At 33.6% G+C, this 22,236-nt stretch overlaps 1 protein-coding gene across 7 annotated transcripts in view; it reads left to right on the forward strand.

The window, feature by feature from the left end:
- Window positions 1-8,522: 8,522 nt before the first annotated feature.
- Window positions 8,523-22,236, forward strand: part of LOC149530775 (uncharacterized) — a 35,775-nt gene continuing 22,061 nt past the window's right edge. For 2 of the 7 annotated variants that reach the window (XM_089810463.1, XM_089810461.1), the window contains exons 1-3: window positions 8,528-8,800; window positions 8,877-8,963; window positions 9,051-9,144. In XM_089810463.1, the coding sequence (XP_089666589.1) occupies window positions 8,692-8,800; window positions 8,877-8,963; window positions 9,051-9,121 (267 nt within the window). In that variant the 5' untranslated portion in view covers window positions 8,528-8,691 and the 3' untranslated portion in view covers window positions 9,122-9,144. Of the gene's footprint in view, window positions 8,801-8,876; window positions 8,964-9,050; window positions 9,145-9,482; window positions 9,568-11,173; window positions 12,988-22,236 lie in introns of those variants that run through there. The other 5 variants (XR_016358864.1, XM_089810462.1, XM_089810465.1 and 2 more) reach the window with 5 other exon arrangements.

The raw sequence follows: 22,236 nt of genomic DNA on the forward strand, positions 1-22,236 counted from the left end.
ATGCTCTTGTGAACATCGTGTTAATTCTTGTAAGAATCCCTAAGATGCTTGTTATACTCAAAATTTTGTTGAAATTGAATTAATTTTTATCCTGTCAATTAATTGGCTTAGGGTGATATATGCTTCTTGGATGAAATAATGAGTTCGTTATTAACTCTATATTAAGATTCATAGCATCTTCTAGTTATTTGCAAAGGAAATTTATAAATTAATTGCTAATGTCATATGGCTTGCTTGAGAAAGATGTCTGTGTTCTTATTGATGGGTACTAATGACTATCCACATTTAGTTCTTCAATATCCTATTTGACAAGCTTTCCATAGACATTTCTTTGCCATACTAAGTATTTTTGAAAACATATTTGAGTAGAAGGACTACAGTAGATACTACATGATGTTTTAACAAATAAAGTAATGGGTTAAAGACTATTATTTCCAAGGTATTATGTCATAGTATTTTAATTGTAATGATCTTAGACTAATGATATTCTTGAAGGTAACTTCGACATGCAGCAAGAAAGACAACCTATAGCCAAGGCTATATTGTGCCTACAACCAAAGCCATAAATGCTCACAGCCAAAGCCACTAGTGCACATAGCCAAAGCCATGGATGCTTATAGCCAAAGTTACAAGTTTTCGTAGCCAAAGCCATGAGTACATGAAGTCGATGATCACAATTTTTTACAACTATTCACCAGAAACAGCTTCTTTGCAGTTTTTGAGAAATACTAATAAAGCAAAAAAGAACATCTACTAGTTGGTAGACATAATGGCAACTCTCTAGCAATTGAATTTAATTTCATACATGCACATATCTAATTTAATGTCATACACGAACATATCTAATTTAACGTCATACATGAACAAGCATATAATATAAAATGATAACCAATAATGTCATATACATTAACAAACACATAATATATTATGATAACCAATAATGTCGTATATGAACAAACATATCATATATTAACCAATAATGTCATACATCAAATATGTCATACATCAAATATAGAATGTCATATATACATCAAATGTGTATCGAATATGTCTCTTAGATGCCTATATATATACATGGGGAAGGAAACAAGTCTCTATATATATGTATCAAATATCTCAACTACATCTTTCCTTCCCACGAGGGGAAGGAAACAAGTCTCTTGACGTCCTCTGCTGTCGTGTGGAGGGAGACAGTGGAGATGACGGGGCCCTCCTGACACGCTCACTTGACCTCTTGTTGAGGCTCTTCTCCAGGTCCAACTGATACAAAGAAAGTAGATATGAATCAATATTTATTATACGTTGAAATCAAATATATGTACTCACAAAATCAATTATTTTCTTACCGCCAACAAATAGTCACTCTGTAAGTCCACCTCAAATGCTCGTGGACGATCAGGCGTGACAAGACCCTACAACAATTCAATAAATATAATCACTTATAAATAACATTAGAAATTTTGAGATTAACTATTATAAACAAAAACTAAAATGAAGAAAATTCTTTCATACCTTTGTCAGTGGCTGTGAGCTAGCCACAGCTACGACCACTCCACTATCAACAGACTGTCGCAGATGAGGAGGTGTGTCCGACATCATGAGCTGCATGTCATACAATACACGTTATATCTAACATGAAACATGGAATAAATATAATCAAATGAATTAACTTAACATGAAACAATTGTACCTGTGTGAAGCTCGTATGATGTCTCTGCTCTGCGTCTGTGGTAAAGGTTGAGGGTCCTGTGGAGAATTGATGCACATGCATATTTTTTTTGGTCAATCCTCAATATGATTACCTAATAAATATATGTATTAATTAAAATGATTAAATTGATACATACCTCAGGACTCGTCAAAGGGACAAAAAATGGGCCTAGAGGATCACTGCTAGGCCCAGGAACACTTTGACCCTAAATTTTGAACAATATCAATAAATCCTAATTAATTAATCATTCACTATACCTATGAAATGTGATCAAATTAGTAATTTACCTGTGTGTCAATGCCAAATGTCTTGTTCAGGAACTGATTGGTGACAAGCCCATCATCTGCACCATCTCCGACATGAGTGCCAAATGTGCATAGGGATCCGCATGAAGTGCACATGTGACCACGACGTATAGAAGGCTCCCCTTCAACTAATGGGCTCATGGAATGGATGAGGGTCTGTGTCAAAGCATTAATGGTCCCTAGAGTGCTGGCCTCTACATGTTTCTTCACAACTGAAGGAATAATCACATGCTCACGCTGTGGATGGACCACGGGTGCCCTAACTACATTAGGGTCACGACGTGCTCCGGGCCTCTCAAATGATGACCCCCCACCTCTACCCTGGGAGTCTAACATACCAAAATAATTGGGGATCTCCCCAAGGACAAACTCACAATATAATTTCTTCAAAAAATACATGGGGACCTCATGATTGTTGCAAGGAGGGGCATCAAAAACCATCCACCATCTATCCCAAAAATTATTTCTAATAGCATCATGTATGCACTAATGGATGGGGAATCATTTAGTACCCTCTCTAATAGTATTTTGCTCACCTGGTTTTCTAAATAATGCACATATACTACCTTTTGGTATTTCCTTTTTTCTAACATCTTCATATGACAATTTATTTGCATAAAATCTTTTTTGTTCATCCCTCTTAGCCCGCCAAATATCTAATTGACCACTAACTGAGGCTATCTGAGTGTTAATGGATTCAAGGGATGATGCCAATTGAGCCCTCATTGGATTGTTTTGTCCGGATTCTTTCAACCGAGCAATGATTCCTTCTAATTGAGTTTTGCCTCTCTATTTCATTTCTTATATTTTCTTGTGTGCCTGGTGGAGGTCTTGCAATTGGTTCAGGCTGTGGAATTTGTTCTTCTTCTTGAGGAGGGTTTTGGTTTTGGGGTTCTTGAGGGTTTTGATGTTCTTGTGGATTTTCTGGTTGATTATGAACATTTCCTAATAAAAAATCAATTGAAATTCAAATAAATAAACAAATCTAAATGAAATTTGTAAAAACCCTACAAAATAATATAAAAAACTTACAAAACAATATGAAAAATATATCAAACAATGCAAAGTTAGGTTTATATCACTTACAGCGTCGTGGTGGGTGTGCTTGTGGTCTTGGATTTCGTCGACAAGGAGGCATTTTGGCAAATGGTGGTGCAAATGTTGAGTCTTCAACTCACATACACGCTGCTCGCTGTAGGAGTAGAAGAAAATACTGATGAAAATGATGGGCTGCAGGTTTGCAGCCCATCATATATACTTTTTATTTTTTAAAAAGCGTGTGCGCGCTTTTTAAAATAGGAAAAAAAAATTTCCTTGTCACCTTTTTGGCACCACAACTCGGTGCATATGCCCATACTCATATATTGTAAACTAAATAGGCAATGGCAAGGAGTGGTAAATCATGTAGATCTTGTCTAGTAGGTGACTATGACTCCCTCACTCAACCACATCATGAACATCAATCATAAAGTACAATAGACAAGTACACCATACACATGCAAGTATGGGGTAACCATAAAAACTACATATAAATAATCCATCTACTATTATCATGAGATAACTGACAATCACTAAATGAGAATACATGTATCATCATCAAAATAATCATAAACACATGAAATAACCAAGTAATTCAACACATATATATTAGTTGAATATGAAATACATTTAATCTAATCTAATAACCAAGTACCGACAATCATAAACATAAACATAAAACATGCCTAAAATAATCTAACAATACAATAAAAAAAGTTAGCTAGGGGTTGGCATTACAAAGAAAACCCCTAAAGCATGGTATGAAATGTTACACACTTATTTGGTGAAAATTAGTTTTGCAAGAATAAATGACAATAACATTTTGTACTTGAAAAGTGAATCTCAAAGAAAGATACTGCTAGCTGAAATATTTGTTGATGATATCATATTTGGAGGAAAAAATTCAATGCGTAAGCCATTTGCAAATGAAATGAAGAAGAGATTTGAGATGTCGATGTTTAGAGAGATAAAAATTATTTGTTGGATTGCATCTATCAAATAAAAGGTGGCATATAAATTACACAATCAAAGTATATCAAGTAGATATTGAAGATTTTTGGAATGGAATACTCAAAACCAATTGGAACACCTATGGTTAGAGGTCATACATTGTCAAAGAATGATGATTTTGCTAAGGTGAATCAAACACTATACAAGTCAATGATTGGAAAACTGCAATATGTTGTACATAGTAGACCTGATAATGCATTAGTAGTTGGTATTATTGCTAGATTTTCTACTAATCCTAGAGAGAATTATATGATGGCAGTGAAAAGGATACTAAGATATGTTTAAGGAACAAAATATTATGGATTATGGTACAAGAAAAATGATAAGTTTAAGTTGAAGGTTTTCACTGATGTAGATTTAGTTGGAAATGTTGATGACAAAAAGAGTACAAGTGGAGGCACTTTATTTCTAGGCAAGAGATTGATTTCATGGACAAGCAATAAGAAGAATTGTATTTCACAATCCATGATAGAGGTTGAGTATGTTGTTCCAATAGTTAATTTATCTAACATTGTATGGATCAAGAAAATATTGAAAGGTATGGAGGAAGAGATCACTGAACCTGTAGTGATATATTGTGATAACACAAGTACTATAAATACATCAAAGAACTCAGTGATGCACTTAAAGACTAAACATATTGAGATCAAGTACCATTACTTAAGAGAGTTGGTGAAAGATAAAGAAGTGAGATTGGAATATGTGAATACAAAAGAACGAATAGCCGACATATTCACAAAGGCACTACATAAGGATTCTTTTGAGTATCTAAGAGGTAAGTTAGGGGTCACTCCCCTACCTAAAGAAAACTAAGAAGAGATGCACAATTGCATCAATTTTTATGATCATAATATCTTACAAATTGACACAAAAGGTCACACTTTAGAAGTTTCGTAAAGATTGTGTAAAGATGAGTTGAAGCATGGAGCAGATAGGACTGTAAGGAGTCAAGGTAAACAAGTGGAAGTGATATTTCTATATTGGTCAGAGCATTGACATAAGGATGACATGTATAGAGTACAAAACATGAAGAATGGTGTCTTTGACATTGTTGTGAAAGAGGGAGAAGTTATGTAGTTATCATTCCTATATGTATAAGGAAGATGATGTTAACAAAAGAAAAAGCTATTAGCAAATATGGAGTAGTATACCATTGAAAAGTTTGAAAAATATAGTGATACTACTATAGTTGATGTCAAAGGGAGCATCCAGAGATTACATAGATGTGAATCATAATGAAAGTAAGAACAAAAATAGAGGGAGCTGATAGTACAAGTTTCGAAGAAGACATAATAAAGATTTTGGATTGCATGTTAACTAGAGGTGTTGCCATCAATGCCAAAGAGGGAGATTGTTGGAAACTACAAATGGAATAATTATTATGTTATTGATGTTAAACCTACTAGTGAGACATTTAATAACAGTGTAGAGTGCCATATCATTTGATTGATGAAGAGGATTTGAAAAGAGGAGATAGTAAGGTGAGCTAGTCAAGTTGTTGAGAAGAAAGAAGTCAAGTATCATGCAATTACAATGGGCACTTAATAAGCTAGTCATTGACAAGGTAATGTGTTGTTTAACCATTATATGATGTAAGAAAGACAAGCAAATTGGTGTATGAAAGAAATGACAAGAAGTTGAGTAAAACTCTACGAAGGAGTTGAATTAGAAGATTAAGGAACTTAAGAAGACATCAAAGAAATAGTATAAGTTGAGTGATAGTTATGGCCGAGAAAGTTAATGAAGGAAATGTTAGTACTGATCGAATCCCAATAACGAACAAGAAAGATAGTGAATGCTGAGCGAGATAGAACAATGTATGCCAAGCTACACAATGATGATCAAGTAGAAGAACTTAGTGATTGTTGAGTGACGACAAAAGTTATAGTTTGTGAAAGAATTGAGATTTGATGCTGGCATAATTGAATTTTTGGATTAGTCAAAATGCGTAGATGATAAGGATTGATGAGTTGATGTATTTAATGCATGATGAGATTTTGTTAACTGATCTATGACAAGGATTTGATGAGAAGTTTCTAGAAGTATCAAGAAAGGAGAAGGAGAACAAAATGATGGAAGGATTTGATGAATTTGACCTAACCCTAAGATCTATAGTGATGTTTAAGTGGAAAAAGATCAAAATTACCTATTTAAGGAGGTATAAGAGATATTTTCTAAGGTTGGTTTGTTATTGATTGATGATCTTAAGGAGAACCTATGGAGAATAGAGTAACAAAGGAGAAGCAAAGAGATTAGTGAAGTGTGATTTCTTGAAGGGATGCCAAGCAGACCAGTAATAGAGATGTTAATGAAGTCTGGTCAATGAACTAGTAGATGAGTGAACGAAGATTTGAATTGGCAAAGTGAATTGTGTTTTACATATAAAACCTAGTTGAACTACATTCTAACCATTGTGACAATCAAAATCCTTTAATCAAGGTTAACCTAATAGTCATTTTGTAAATCTTTTAATCAAAATGACATTCTAATGGAATGATCTAAAGTCCTCTAACAAGGCCACTCCTAATAGGTTGATTAAATCTTTTAACAAGGTCACACCTAATAGTGTGTTTTGTAACCTTTAACAGGGTTGGCTCTTAACCAAACTCATTTGAAAAGAGTGAAAAAGTTGTAGCATGTTACTTGGTGGTTTTTCTCAAATTGGGTTTCCACATTAAATACTAGTGTCAAAGTGTTATTTGTATACATGTTGTTTGTTGTTTACTATTTTATGTTACTATTATTAGGCACATATACTGAAACAAAGAGTTAAGTAATGAACATATTGTTAAGTTGCTAATATGTTGCTATATAGATCAAGCTGTTTGATGAGATTTAAAGTTGAGCTGGTACATCTAGACATGTGGGTGCCCGATTCAGCCCCCACCCACACACACACTCAATTATTCTAATCATTGTAACAACATGTGTCCCAATGACCAAGACACACGAGGACAAGTGATCTTACAACTCATTCTTTGAGAACACATACCCATTTTTGACCCCATAAAAATAAGACACATGGGTAAGGTTAAAAAGAGTTAAAATAATAATTAATCAAAATTAATTATTTGTTCAAAGATGATGTGGCACATGACATGGATTAAATAGGTGGACCAGTAGACTTAGTCACTTAGATGAGTGTATAATTAAGTAATTCTAATAAATCACTTAATATGATTATTTAGTGAACTTAGGATAATGTAAATAACCCAAGTGAATTAGCTTAATAAATTGAACAATACATTAAAGCTAACAGAAGAATAATATTAATTAAATATAGAAATATTTAATTAATTGACAAAAAATTTAACTTAATAAATTAAATAATTTATTAAGATTAATGGAAGAAATACATTAATTAAATATTAAAATATTTAATTAATTTACTTGACAAATTTTAAGTGTATACAATGAGTAAAATGTTTTTGAGACAAATATAACATAAACAAATAAATAAAGAAATTACTGTTTACAATCTAATAATGATTAAATGTTGAAAACAATGTAAATAAATTAGATAATTGATTAAAAAATAATTTGTAGATCTAATATCTAATACTTTTTAGCTTATTAGTTTTTTTGTCACATTGTTCTTAATTTATTAAATAGTATAAGAAATAATTTTAGCATTTGATAATTTACTTTAACAAGACTATTTACTTCCTTTGATATTAAACCATTTAAGAATATTGAGTTAATGATCATTTAAGAATATTAAGTCAATGATCATTTAAAGATGTTGAATTAATGAGTATACAAATGATCAGTGACAACACCTTCAAACATGCAATATGTCTTAGATACTTGTACAATGTAAACACTTTTATAAAATGGTATAAAAAACACTTTGATAAGATGATATAAAATTATTGACTAGTCTAGTAAGAGATAGCTATGGGATGTAAGAGATCTATATATTCTACTATCTAAACTCAATTAAGATGGGGTCTTTAAGCTTAATTGTAAGTGTCAAACAAAACATTTATCTAACTTGAATTAGCATGTAATAGTCACAAGGAATGGTTAAGTTGATCCCAAGTTAAGAGTTGAATTTTATAAATAAAAAAATACTATTGAAAATAGAAAAGTGAATTAAGATTATATTGATAACTATAAATTTATTTAAAACTAAATAGAAATACAATTGAAAATGAAAACTTGTCCGTAGAATAAACACTTTGATTAGAAATATGACATTTCTAATTAGATAATGACAACATATTAGACATTTTTTATATTTTAATGAAATTATTTTTTATCTAAGATTGAAGACTAATATTCATTGAGAAAAATTTACCCAAGTCACTTTAGAGATAAAATGCACTAAAAATAAAACATAGTCAAACTTTTTATTTTTCCAATTCACAAAAACATATTATTTTTTTTCTAATTTTTTTTTGTTATTTTAGACTACAAACTATATAGATATGAAAATCAAATACTGAAAATCCGTAATGTTTTCAATTTTTTGAAAATTGCTCAATGTCAGGAGGATAGCCGCGAGACTTTATGTTCTTCGAGAACCTTTCTACTTGCACTAGACAAATTTCACCACGGAGGAGAATTAATATACACTAAAACAACAATACAAGATCTTTTGCCTAATATATTAATCTGGGCGTAATGAATCAAGACGACGACAAAAGGTCGAAAATGGCACTGGAGGAAGGTATAGCAGGAAAAATACCTTCAGTGGTGGACGTGCGTTGGAAGCTTGGAGGTCACTGTTACAGTTATTACTCCACTACAAATTATCTTAAAACATTTTAGTTATTATTCACCTGCTGATGAATTTATAATGTAGACAGTTACGGCAAGCAACGATGAGGTGAAAGTGGTAGGAAAATGTTTTGTACAAGTGAAGCTCCTCCTCGACAGTGGCCCTCTTTATATAGGTTATCGCATCATTTCATCTTTTCAATTTGCTCTGTAAATGTTTTTAATTTTACATTTTCTTACAAGCCTGGTTTATTTGGAAGCAGAAATGTCTGCTTCAGAATTCTTTGAGTTTCTTGCAGGGTTGGAAAAGCTCAATTTCAAAATGGACGCTTAGGAAAATTAGGGCGATTCTTACGGGTAACACTTTTTAAATTTTTTTGTTTGTTTAGATTATATAAGTTTTTTATTGTTTAGATTATTTAGATTATGTAATTGATTGCATTGAATACATTCGTTGTTGATGTTTGAGATATCTTCTTTGTTATTGGTGTGGATCTTTTAAAGATGACTCTGTCATTCATTCGAGTTGATTTTTGCAAAATGAAGTTTGGAGAAAGTTAATTTATGTATTTTATATAATTGAAATTTTTGTAATAAAAATTGTATGGCGTAATTATAGTTCAGATGATGAGTAGGGTGCAGTTGAAGTTGGCCATTAATATTTATTTTTCATTTTTTATATTGACTTCTTGTAGATGAGTTTGCTGTGCCTTGGAGTGAATTTCTAGAAAACAAAACATTGGAAATGTCAAATTCATACGTCGTGGATAATTGAAGAAGGTGAGAGGGAAAATGGATTCGAAATCGTGTGCCTTGTTTTTTAGAGGGACAAATGCTGTGTCAAGCTTTCTTTTTTTACCTTTTTTCTTTTTAATTGTGCGTGGATTGTTTTGCATTTTAGAGTATGGTTTATAGGAGAATGTTGGTTGAATGCAAAGGCCATTCAGTGATTTGACTTTGGATATATCTATAAATGTCGATCCTTGTCTTTCTATATTTCCAATATCAGCGGTTGCTTTTTGTAGTGTTAGATCTTGTGATTTGTGTATTATTATAGTCCATGCCACTATTATTGACATTTGGCTTCAATTACCTTGCAATATAGGTTTTGTTGGTATACTTTTTGAGTCAGCTTGGTTCCATCGTGGCCTGCTGTAATTATTGATCCTTGGTACAACATACATTAGAACATCTAGTGGTTTGGGGCCAAGACTGTAAATCATATCAATAACTTTGCCAACAACTTCATTTACAATACTTTCTTGTGTCTATATGTTGCCTTTGCATAGTAGCACTTGTTTTTCAAGTTGTTCATCATCAGTTTTGATATTTGTTTTTCTACTGGTACTTGTTGCAGTACTTATTACAATTGGATGGTCCAACAATTTTAACATTATTCTAGTCTTACCAAATCATAAGCAGCAAACAAATGCTTTGGGTTGTCAAATTGTCCTTTTGTACTTGTTGTAAGTTGTTCTTTGTGTGTATCATTAATGATTGCCAATATTCTTGCATTGTTTCTGCATATTTGCGATGTTTGATGAAATTGTGTCTGTGTTGGAGTTTTGCCTTGTTGAAGAAACATTGTAAAGTGACAAATGTCATAAACAACTCTCACAATATTTTGGTAGTTGAATGTGTTGTGTAGATAGGTTTGTCTATCACAGGTGGTAGTTGTGTGAGGTCACCAATTAGAATTATAGATACTCCACCAAAGTATACATGCTGTCAGTGGGGAAAGGCTTCTTGTAGCCTAGTGTCTATTTTTAGTAGTAGCTTTGGCCCTATGAAGCCCATCTCATCAATGAGCATGTATCTTATGTGTTTCATGTTTTCTCGGAATGTTGTTAGTGTTTGCCCCTGCAGTGGTTACATTTCTTTGATAGGAATCATAAGTGCTAAATGTATAGTTGGTGCTGTATGTTAAATGCAACAATTCCTATAGGAGCTAATGTAAGTATTAGGCTCTTTAATAATAAAAAATGCATGCTACTATCATGGCCTAGGGAAATTATATCTGTGAACAATCTCACATTTTCATTTAGAATTTTTATGATAAACTCAAATTTTTATGACATTTTTATCTAGATTTATGATATGGATCTCACATTATATACTGGGAGAAGTGAATCAAGAGATTTTCACATATGATTTGAATTAGTATAATCTATCCTTTTTAAATAATATAATAGATATTCATTTTAAAATATATACAAATTCTTCTACCACTAAAATATATATTGATTTATTAAATTGTAGACCAAAATAAATCTGTCGTTTGCATTTCCATTTTCATTTAGATTTTTCTATTTGTACTCACTTTTTAAGGTTCCTGTTTTTATGCACACAAGATAATCTGAAATGAGCTATGATATTAATATTCCAGTTGTAGTTGGCCCGTTAATGGGCTTCCAAGGGTTGATCCTTCCTGAAGAAGAGAAAAGTGCTTTTGGCTACTGCCAGAGGAGGGGTAGATAAAGATAAATTTTGATAGGGCAGCAAGAGGAAACCCTGGTCCATCGGGATGTGGATGCATAGCCCAGGACCATGAGGGAAGCATCTTAGCTTTCACGGCAAAACGACTTAAGGATGACAGCAATAATGTGGCAGAATGTGAAGCAGCCAAAGAGGCTCTTGCCTTAGGGATGAAGCTTGGCATTAGAAGAGTGCACTTGGAAGCTTCAAGATCATAGCCAACAGAATCAAGCAAGGGAGAATGGAGTCATGGTATCTTGACAAGCACATAAGCCAGATTAAGAGACTACTACAGGAGTTTGAAGATTTCAGGATATCCCATACCTATCGAGAGGCCAACAACTTGGCAGATAAGTTGGCAAATTTGGGTGTGGATGGTTCCTTGGAGAGCCAATATGAAAATTTTGAAGACCTTAGGCATCTTAATTAAGTTTGATGTTTAGGAATTTGGAAGTGTTAATTCCCATCCATGAGTGACCATCTTTTTCAATGATGGGTGGTTATGCTCGAGTTGAATGAGCATTAAATTATGATTTTCCCCTTCGTGCATGGTAGAGGCTTTGGAATCATAAATTGGTACCCTTCGTAGTTTGTGCTTCCAGAGATTTCGAAGGAAGATTAAGGGAGGACTGGGTTTGTTAAGTCAGAAGAGGGCTTTGTTTGCAATTTGAATATGGAGACTAAATTTGCATTGGAATCGGAAAACCAAGCACAATTGTATGAAGGGAAGATTTTAGTGAGAAGGCTGAAGAACATCTTTCTGTTTGAGGATAAAAAATTCATGACTGGTGTCCTTGAGATGTATGTTTCAGAGTACTTCGATACATTTTGGAGAGGCAGGTCAAATCTAGATATTGTGTCTCTTTTTGTGGCATTAGCCTTAATAGTGGGTGAATCTAAGGAGGAAGTTCGACTGGGTGTGGCTGCATGCATGGACTCGCAATGGCTGCTAGGGATTGATGACATTATCGATAGAGCTATTCTGGGAGTCGGCTTGGACATGGGTCAAGGTCCTTGGTGGTTGATTGGTGGAGGTGGCACTCAGGTTCAACCTCTTGTCATATGGTCTTCTGCCTCCCTTTAGGAAGTACATGTTCTGAAAGCAGATCGAGGTTGGAGGAAGGTGATCACGTTCTTGGAGGAAATGGTGTGGTACAAGAAGGGAGTTTGAAGGGACTTCATGAAGTCAACTCCACGCAAGAGCGTGAGGATGTCAGGGGAACCTTAGAAACACCAGATTGCAATAGCAACCGTAGGGGAAGGAACAGTTGCGGGTGTGTGGATTGATTCAATGACGGAGGCTGAGGATAGTGCTACTATAGTAGGCTTGAAGCACCCTCGGAGACCCAGAAGCAAGGGCAAGGTGCAGGTGATGGGGGCTGATTATGGCATCCCAAATTTCACCAAAGAAGATGCAGCTAAGTGATTCAAGTGTAATGGGTCTGAGCTTGCTCTTCCCTGTTTTTGGTCTTGGTATGTCATCTTTCCTTTACTGCAGGTGATAAGAATGAATGTAAGGGTGCTGGTTGTTTGTGTTGGGTGCTCATGCCCATTTTGTTAAATGTTTATGGGGCTTGGGGATATAGTAGTTGTGGCTTAGTGTCAAGATGTTCAGAACTATGGCAAGCTTGTATTGCCTAAACAATGTAAATCTTTACTTCTACTTCATAAAAATAAAGTTACCTATCAAAAAAAAAAACAAAAAAATCGAGGTGCAGTTTTTCATGTTCCTGTTTTATTAGAATTTTCAATAGAGGCAATCAACTTGTATCCCTGACCAGTGCTGATTATTGCATGATTTAAAAAAACTAGCCATGTTGATCTTTATGTGTTTCTCAGTCTGCTTTGAACTTAAGAACCTTAGAACTGGAATGTCAATCATAGCAAAATCATATAAAATACCAAATACCACATATTCTAACCAATATCTTAACAGAGGGTAAATTCTTTCAAAATATTATGTAAGTTCAACCACTACCTTCACCACTGTCATAACAAGGATGCTATTTTTTTTGACGACAAATAGGGGAAGTTCTGAACAATATAAAACCCACGTCAAAATCTTATTTCACCAATAATGGACCTTTCTTGATAGAACAGACCATTCAGAAGTTGAAATGTACCATTCAGGTGCCAGCCAACAGACATAGATAGTCTATTAATAACAAAATGCTATGCATATGCACCTAGCAGCATTCTTTACTCAAAAAATTCTATATACTTGTTTTCGAGTTTTTCCTTGGATGTTAAATGAACTAATACTTAACAACTCATAACACGAGAAACAAGAATTGAGTCTCTTGCTCATCTGGCAATGACATGCTTAGTCCATGAGAAAAATTCCAAAGAAAGAGACCTTGCCTACCATAACTACACCAACTAGAAGCTAAACCTGGTTGTGTTTTACTTTCTGATTAAATAAGCATGCTTGCATATTATTGAATTTTTCGATGTAAAATTGATTTTTTTTGGTGGTTAGTCATCATGTTGCCTATAGTCCTCTGCCTGTCATCAACAATGAAGTATAAAAGAGCTCATTACATGTTTTATGGATCCCAGGAGACTGCAATCTTGATACCTTACTTTTCAATTCTCTCCTCTTAGGAGAGATATTCTTTCCTATGTATTTTTGGATAGGCATCTTCCCTATAGCCTGCCTTTCTTGTGATGTTCAAGTGTTTAACAGGGACTTTCATTTCCTGTATCACAGATTCCAGTTCATCCATCATTGAATTGTGCTTTCTACGAATGGTCTCATTGTATATTGGTTCAGAATCTTTATGGCACTGCCCTCCTGAATTCTGTTGCTCTTCACTTCACAGATACAGCATATTCCAATATCATGCTTTTTGAAATAGGAATCTGAAAACATACCAAATGCAGAACAGTTAGAAGGTTTTGCAGTGTCCTACCTAAAATGAGTGGCTGGGTAACCTCCAAAGAAAACGAGTGTTCAATTGGGTTTTATTGTTTTGTCCACCTATTTGGCCCATGTATTGAGAGCTTTTCTGTACGCTTCCAGTACTTTAAGCTCTGGGTAGATGCGGTTTCCTTCTTGGTAGTAGTCCTTCCTGGCATTCAAAGGAAGAAGGTTAGCAACAAATCTTCTCATTCACACCTATCAATTTCCATACTCAAGAATGTCAATTGAAAATGACTAATGGAAAACAGAATTTATTTCATTCGTCCATGTATTTTCAGATTTTAATAAAGGACTCACTTATCATAAAACAGGATATAAATTGCTAAAACACTTAAAGCAAACCACAGCAATTTCCTCAAACCGGAGACCTACATTGAATACAATTGATTTGCCAATTTTGTGGGAGTTAATATGCTACAATGAGAGTCCAACTCAATAATTTTAGGTATGAAATTGTTGTTGTCAGATAATGATCCACCAATGGAATTCACTATCCTCATGTTTAAGGGCACTAATAACATTTCAGAATTTCTTGCATAATTCATGGAGGAGAAATTAATATCCTTTGACTGGGGCATCGGACCTTGTACTATTTAAATGTAGATTACCATTATGTTCGATTATTGTAAAGTTTCCGCATATTCTACTAGGAATCAGATTGATATAATACCTTCTATATGCTTGCTGTTGATGATCCTCTATAACCAGACTTGAATGAAGTTGTTCCAATAATATTGATATTATTCTGGAATTGTTTTATATCGGCAGGTATTTGTCTAGGGCAGTATTGTTAAAGGAGCAGACTATGTTATCTTCTGTGTCTTTTATCTACACCAAAACCTATATAAATATGCAACCAAAGGCATGTCTCTAGAAGAGACATGTCCCTATCTAGGTCGGCCCTGAATAGTTTCCTTGAAATCGGCATCCAAAGGAGAAGACCTTTAGTTAGTGTTTAACCTAACTAATTTGATTAAGTTTAGACTTATCAAAATTATCCAAGGGAGACACCGATTTCATCTAAGACAAGGCAAATATTTAATAGTCCATCATTAGTAGGGCAATGAATTCATACTCAGATCTGTATGATCTGCCCTATCAGACCAGCATGATTTGAAAGTTACAAAATTAACACTCCCTCTTAACTTGATAATCATATTGAGGGATAACATATCTAGCAACATCAATTAAGATGAACAAGCATAGGTTGATACTCTATATCTATCTGAATCTTTAAGCATGTGGTGTCATGAACACATGATACTATGTCATATTACTATACCTATGATATGACTTATCACTTATACTAGTGATAATGATATTGCATGGAATGCAACATACAGGATAAAATTTGGGGAAATTTCTTCTTTCATCCAAGTTGTGACTCATAGGTACTAGCAGGCCTATATCACAATATGATCCGAGTTAAGATCTACCAATTCATAGTATAAACTTTGGAGAATAATAGCATTCTTCCTTTTATCCAAGTTGTGACTCATAGGCATAGAAATGTCTACATCACAATGTGATCTTGAACTCATCTAGATCTGTCAGTAGTTCTCTATTGTTCAACACATTATCTAAGAGATCGTCATCTCTCATAATGTCTTTATACAAGTGCTCATTATCTTAGAGATTGCCACCTCTTAAATAATGAATACAAATGGTGGAGCCCATAACAGTCAATAGCCTAACAATAAAATTATTTTATTAATAATTTAAAGAATACAAATGTATTATAATTCAACCATACCAAGTCTTTTCCTAAAGTGATCTATCTTCACTCGTGAAAGAGGTTTGGTAAGAATATTTGTTGTCTGATCTGCAGTGCAAATGTATTTTAATTTTACAGTATTCCTATCTACCATATCTCTTACATAATGGTAAGGAATTTCAATATGCTTGTACCTATCATGAAAAATTGGATTCACAGAAAGCTTGATGGAACTTTGATTATCACAATGAATAATCGTAGGATTCATGGCTCGACTAAATAATCCCACAAGTAACTTTCTAAGCCAAACTGCTTCCCAAGAGGCCATTGCTGCCACAATTTATTTGGCTTCTGTGGAATTTTGTGCCACTAATGATTGCTTTTTACATATCCATGATATCATCGCTGAGCCTAAATTGAAACAACATCCTGAAGTGCTTTTCTTGTCAGTAACACTTCCAACCCAATCTGAGTCTATGTACCCATGTAGGTCCAATTCAACTCTCTCATACCTGAGCCCAAGGTTAAGAGTGCCTTGCAAGTATCTCATGATGTGTTTGACTGCAACTAGGTGAATCTCCTTTGGCTCACACATAAACTAACTTAAGGCATTAAAAACATAGCAAATATCAGGTCTTGTATTTGCCAAGTACATAAGAGACCAATCATCTGTATGTCAAGAGTAGAATCTATGGAAGGTTTTGATGTTTTGTAGCTTCACTTGGACAAGTGTAGCATATATATATAATTATAAGATTGTAATTATGTTAACGAACAACTATGTCCCATGAAGGGACACATCTATTCTCTACTCACTTTCTTATATATATAAGAAGTCACTGTCATCTGGAAAACACATACCAAATATCATGGCAGTGTTAATACATTTGCAACGATCCTCAGGAATCAACATGGTATTAGAGCAAGTTAAGGAAGAGATGTCAGTTATTAGAACTGTTGATAAATATATTTTATGCTTCAAATTAAGCATTGAGATTGAAATATTTTTTAGATGTTACAAAAACTGTAGCAGATGAATATGGATGCATATAAGATACAAAGGGAATGAATATATATTTAGAGAGGGATAAGAAGATATCGGGATAATTCAATCATGTATTGCAGAAGGTAATATTTAATTTAATAGAAGATAATATATTCTTGAAAACAACATACACTATTTTCATTTAAACAACCCCATGGCTGCCGTGAGAAAATATTCGTCTCTTAATCTTTGTTCCAAGTATAGAATATCAAATTGAGTGGGAGGAAATATATATGAATTACGGTGTTAACCAACATTAATGAGAGGTTCCTTTACTGCATCTTGCTGAAACTCTAAGATGATGCTATAGCATGTATTTTCATCCATCAAGTGCTGTACCATATATTCTTAGGAATTTATAGACCGAAAATGTGATCCAAATCTAGCACCAGGTCCAATGTTATAAAAAGTTTCTAGGATTCAAGAACATGTCCTTGGCACATCATAGAATCTTTAGTAGATCTTGAGGCACTTTGCCTCTAATTTTTGAATCTACACCTAGAACGGTTGTCTAGAAGGGTTTTGGACAAATAGTTGGACAAAGATTCTTCAAAGGCTCTAACAACCTCCGGTCTGCGATTTTTAGCATCTACTGAAATACTCAGGTTGGCACCTACTCGCACTAACAAACTCTTGTGACTCCTTCCAAGTAACCTCCTTTAATTAGCTGGGCTAATTTTGCAAAACAACGGTTCTCTTTTCAAAGGCATTGAAAGCTCTAACACAGCAACCCTTATCGACATTGCCATTAACAGAATATTGAATATTTTCCAGCTGTTAGAAAATATTACTTGGACAGGGACATTGATGCATTAAGGATATAAATGCATGGAAGGAGTATAGGTCACTGATACCAAAAATTAACATGGAATCCCTACATCGAGACACAAAGAGAAGAGGGAGATATCTCACACAACAAACCAATAATAGATTGAGGAACAAGTTACCACGTAAGGGGGCATACACAATGTTTCCCAAAAAACCACAGCTTGTGAGAAGTATATTATGAGGTTATCCATCTTTCACGTTAAACAATGTATATTGGGAATGATAATGTAAAAGACATCGATGAGGATAAATTGAGGTATAGCAAGTATAATAAAGGACGAGAATCAACAATCCTTTAATTTTAACCATCGCACACGTCGTGTGGATACGGAAGGACTCAATGACAACTGAGCTATGGTTAAATAAGGGTAAATTAAAGGAAGGTGAATGACGTGGCACTTGTAAGCACATGTAGTATATGATTTTATATTGTAAGTTACTTCTATCATAACATGCTATTAGATATATGAGTATTTTATTTATAAATGTTAGTAATTATTATAAGTAATAATAATTATTAGTAATTATTTATATGTCATTTAATTTTGATAAATATTTGATTGGAGACTGAGAATAATAGAAGAAGTTGCCACTTGAGATAAGTATTTTCTCTTGAACATAATTTTTAAATTTAACATGATATCTTATTTGTAATTCGATATATCGAATATTACGAAAGTTTTCAAACAATCAAATTTCTAATGTTCTTATAGTTAAAATATAATATTATTATTGAGAATAATTATTAAAGGCGATTTATTTTACTATAAGAGCTATTTGTCTTGATCTTTTCCTCTGAGAATGTTATTGCAGGAAAAAGACGATTGAGATTCAAAGGGAGCCTGATATGTTATTAGAGGCAACCTTGAAAGAAAGAGAGAAGATTGAGGATGTTATTAACCTTCTGTGATCTCTATGTTATTGATTAAGAGGGAGTAAACCATCTTGAGATGGATTACTCAGTTATCAATAAATTGTATCAGACAAGAGGATTGTGATTAAGGAATATTCCTCATGACTGTGATTTTAAGGGGCATACCCCCTGTGTACATCATGAGGAAGTGATGACTTCCAAATGATGTCACTTGTATTTGGAGATGTTGTAAGGTGACAATCTTACAATAACTTGTATTATGAGATCAAACAAATTGAGTAAATGGTGAATGTCTTGCATCTTAACATTTTGGGAGACCACTACTTAGAGTATTTGGTGAGTATCATTGATATTCTGGGAGGCCAATACTCTTGATATCATATGTGATATCAAACCTTATTTTGAGTAATTGGTGAATATCGTATGATAGTCTGGGAGACCAATACTTGTGGAGTCAAATGTGATATCACACCTTATTTGAGTACTTGGTGAATATCGGATGTCGATATTTTGCGAGGCCAATACTCTTGATATCAGATGTGATATCAAAATCTTTAAAGTACTTGGTGAATATCTTTGATATTTTGGGAGGCAAATACTCGTAATATCAACTGTGATATCAAAATGATAGATATCTGATCAAATATATATTTTTTGCCATACCTAATATTACTAATGGTGTAATACATGTCCTGTGTTTATCGTTCCTAGCTAAGAGGGAGTGTTGATGTTTTGTAGCTTCACTTAGATAAATTGTAGCATATATATATATATATATATATATATATATATATATATATATATATATATATATATATATATATATATATATATATATATATAAGATTGTAATTATGTTGACAAACACACATCTATTCTTTACTTACTTTCTTATATGTAAGAGGTCACTGTCATTTGGAAAACGCATACCAAATATCATAGCAGTGTTAATACATTTGCAACGATCCTCAGGAATCAACAGAAGGCGATTCTGGTGCTTCTTCCTTAAGTTTATGTAGATTAATCTCCATTGGAGAAGACATAGGCCTACAGTTCCACATTTCAAATCTCTTCAAGATGTCTAATATATACTTCCCTTCATTAAGTATGATGCTGTCAGAATTCTACCATACTTCCAATCCTAGGAAGTAATGAAGGAGTCCTAAATCTTTCATCTCAAATTCTCTGATTAAATCTTTCTTGCATTGATCTATAAGATGATCATCACCTGTTATTAGGAAATCGTCAACATATAATATCAAAATTAGCATATCATCTTTATCCCTTTTGTAATATAGATTTGGATCAGCTTTTTTTCTTGGAGAATCCTAAGCTGGTGAGATACTTATCAATTCTTTTATACCATGCCCTTAGAGCCCGTTTAAGCCCATAGAGAGCTTTCTTGAGCCTATAAACAAAAAATTAGGGTTGTGAGTTTCAAATCCTTTAGGTTGCTCCAAATATACCTCTTCTGTAATCTTTCCATTCAGAAATGCTGATTTTACATCCATCTGATGTACTTTCCATCCCTTCGATGTTGAAATAGTAGGACTACTCTTACATAGGTGTATCTGGCAATAGGAGCAAAGGTTTCTTCATAATCAATTCCCTCTTTCTGAGAGAATCCCTTAGCTACAAATTTGGCTTTATATTTTTCAATGCTACTGTCAACAACATGCTTGATTTTAAATATCCACTTAGAAGAAATAACAAATTTTCCTTCAGGTCTTCGAACAATTTTTCAAACATCATTCTTAATAATGGATTGGTATTCTTCCATCATAGCATCCTTCCAAGCTGTATGTTTAATAGCATCTGAAACATTGGTTGGTTCTGATTTAGATAAATCACTCATGTTTGCAGCATAACTAGAAAATCTTTTGGTTCTTTTGCTTTCTCTGAAGGTTCCAGATGGTGTATCAAGTCTTGTGCTTCTTCTATTGTCTTAATGGCCCAAAGTGGTTTTTTCTTTGGATTCTTAGTTCTCTCAAGATTAAATTTTTGATTATTTCTTCAATTTCTTCAATATTCTCCTTCTGAAACTCAGATTCAGTATTTTCTTCAAAACTAGGTAAGGTAGAGAGATCTTCAGAACTTAGGGCTCTTTTGAATGCTATAACTTTTTCAAATATTACAACCCTACTAAGTTCAATATTTTTTTGACTAGGTATGAAAATCCTATATGCCTTAGATGTTTCATTATACCCAACAAAAATACTTTTCTCCCGGAGGGTTCTAACTCAGCTCTCTTTTCTTTTGGAACATGTATATATACATGGCACCCAAAAATCCTAAGATGACTTATAAGGTTAAACCTTAGTAAAGACTTCTTCAAGAGTTTTATCTCTAAGGTAGGAGTGAGGACTTCTATTTTGTATTTTATTTTGTATATATGCAGCAGTAGAAAAGGCTTCTGACCAAAGATAATATTCTAAATTTTGATCAAATATCATAGCTCTTGCTGCTTCTATAATTCTTCTATTCTTTCTTTCTGCTACCCTGTTTTGTTGTGGGTTATAAGGAATGTTATATTCCCTCTTAATTCCTACTTCTTTACAAAACTCTTTAAACAAACCTAAAGTATATTCCCCTCCATTATTAGTCCTAAGAGTTTTAATTTTGTGTCCTGATAAGTTTTCAGTTCGGGTTTTGAATTCTTTAAATCTCTTAAGGATTTCTTCTGATTCTTTACAATTTAAGGAGTAAATCCAAGTTTTCCTAGAGAAGTCAACTATAAAAAGCATATAGTACTAGAATCCTCCAAGAGAAGGAACAGACATAGGTCTACATAAGTTTGAGTGGATTAATTCCAAAGCATTGTGAGTTTTTCTAGTGCTATCATGAAATGGACTTTTGGTGTTCTTACCCAGAGCACATCCTTTGCATATGCTGGAGTGATCTTTATTCAACTTAGGGAAACCAGTTACCATCTTTTCCCTGGTTGATAAGGTTTTAAAATTTAGATGTCCTAACCTTCTGTGCCATATTTCGTTTATATTAGTAGCTTCATGAATTAAGGCTTGAATAGGTTGACAAGGTTTTGTATTTAATTCATACAAGTATCCCTTTCTTTGACCAATCAACTTTGATTTCTTAAATGAAGAGTTCTTAGGCCAGGTCATTACTTTACCGTTTATGAATGCAACATTACATCCATCATCTTCAAGTGTTGTAACCGAGATTAGATTCATTTTTGTTCCTAGTACATAGAGAACTCCTTTGAGATTTAGAGAACTACTTGACTTCAGTTTCAAGGTGCAATTCCCAATTCCTTTGACTAAATGAGCGAAATTATCACCGATGGTAACTTCGCCATCAACTTCTTTAGATATAGAGTCCATTGCTTCTTTGTATCTTGTAATGTGTCGAGATGATCTACTATCAATTCCCCATGCTTTGCTGGATACTTCATTTGATAGTGCAGAATACAATACACGATTCTCAGGATCATAGTTATCTTCTTTCCTAGTAATGTTTGCATAGTTTACTTGCTGCTTTGTATTCTCAAAGCAATTAGATCTATAGTGTCCAAACTTTTTGCATTTGAAGCATTTTATTTTGGATAGATCTTTTTTAGATTTGTCATTTCT

This window comes from Cupressus sempervirens, chromosome 11 (assembly GCF_028749045.1).
Source record: "Cupressus sempervirens isolate cs-2001-9-10 chromosome 11, ASM2874904v1, whole genome shotgun sequence".
Taxonomy (NCBI): Eukaryota; Viridiplantae; Streptophyta; class Pinopsida; order Cupressales; family Cupressaceae; genus Cupressus; species Cupressus sempervirens.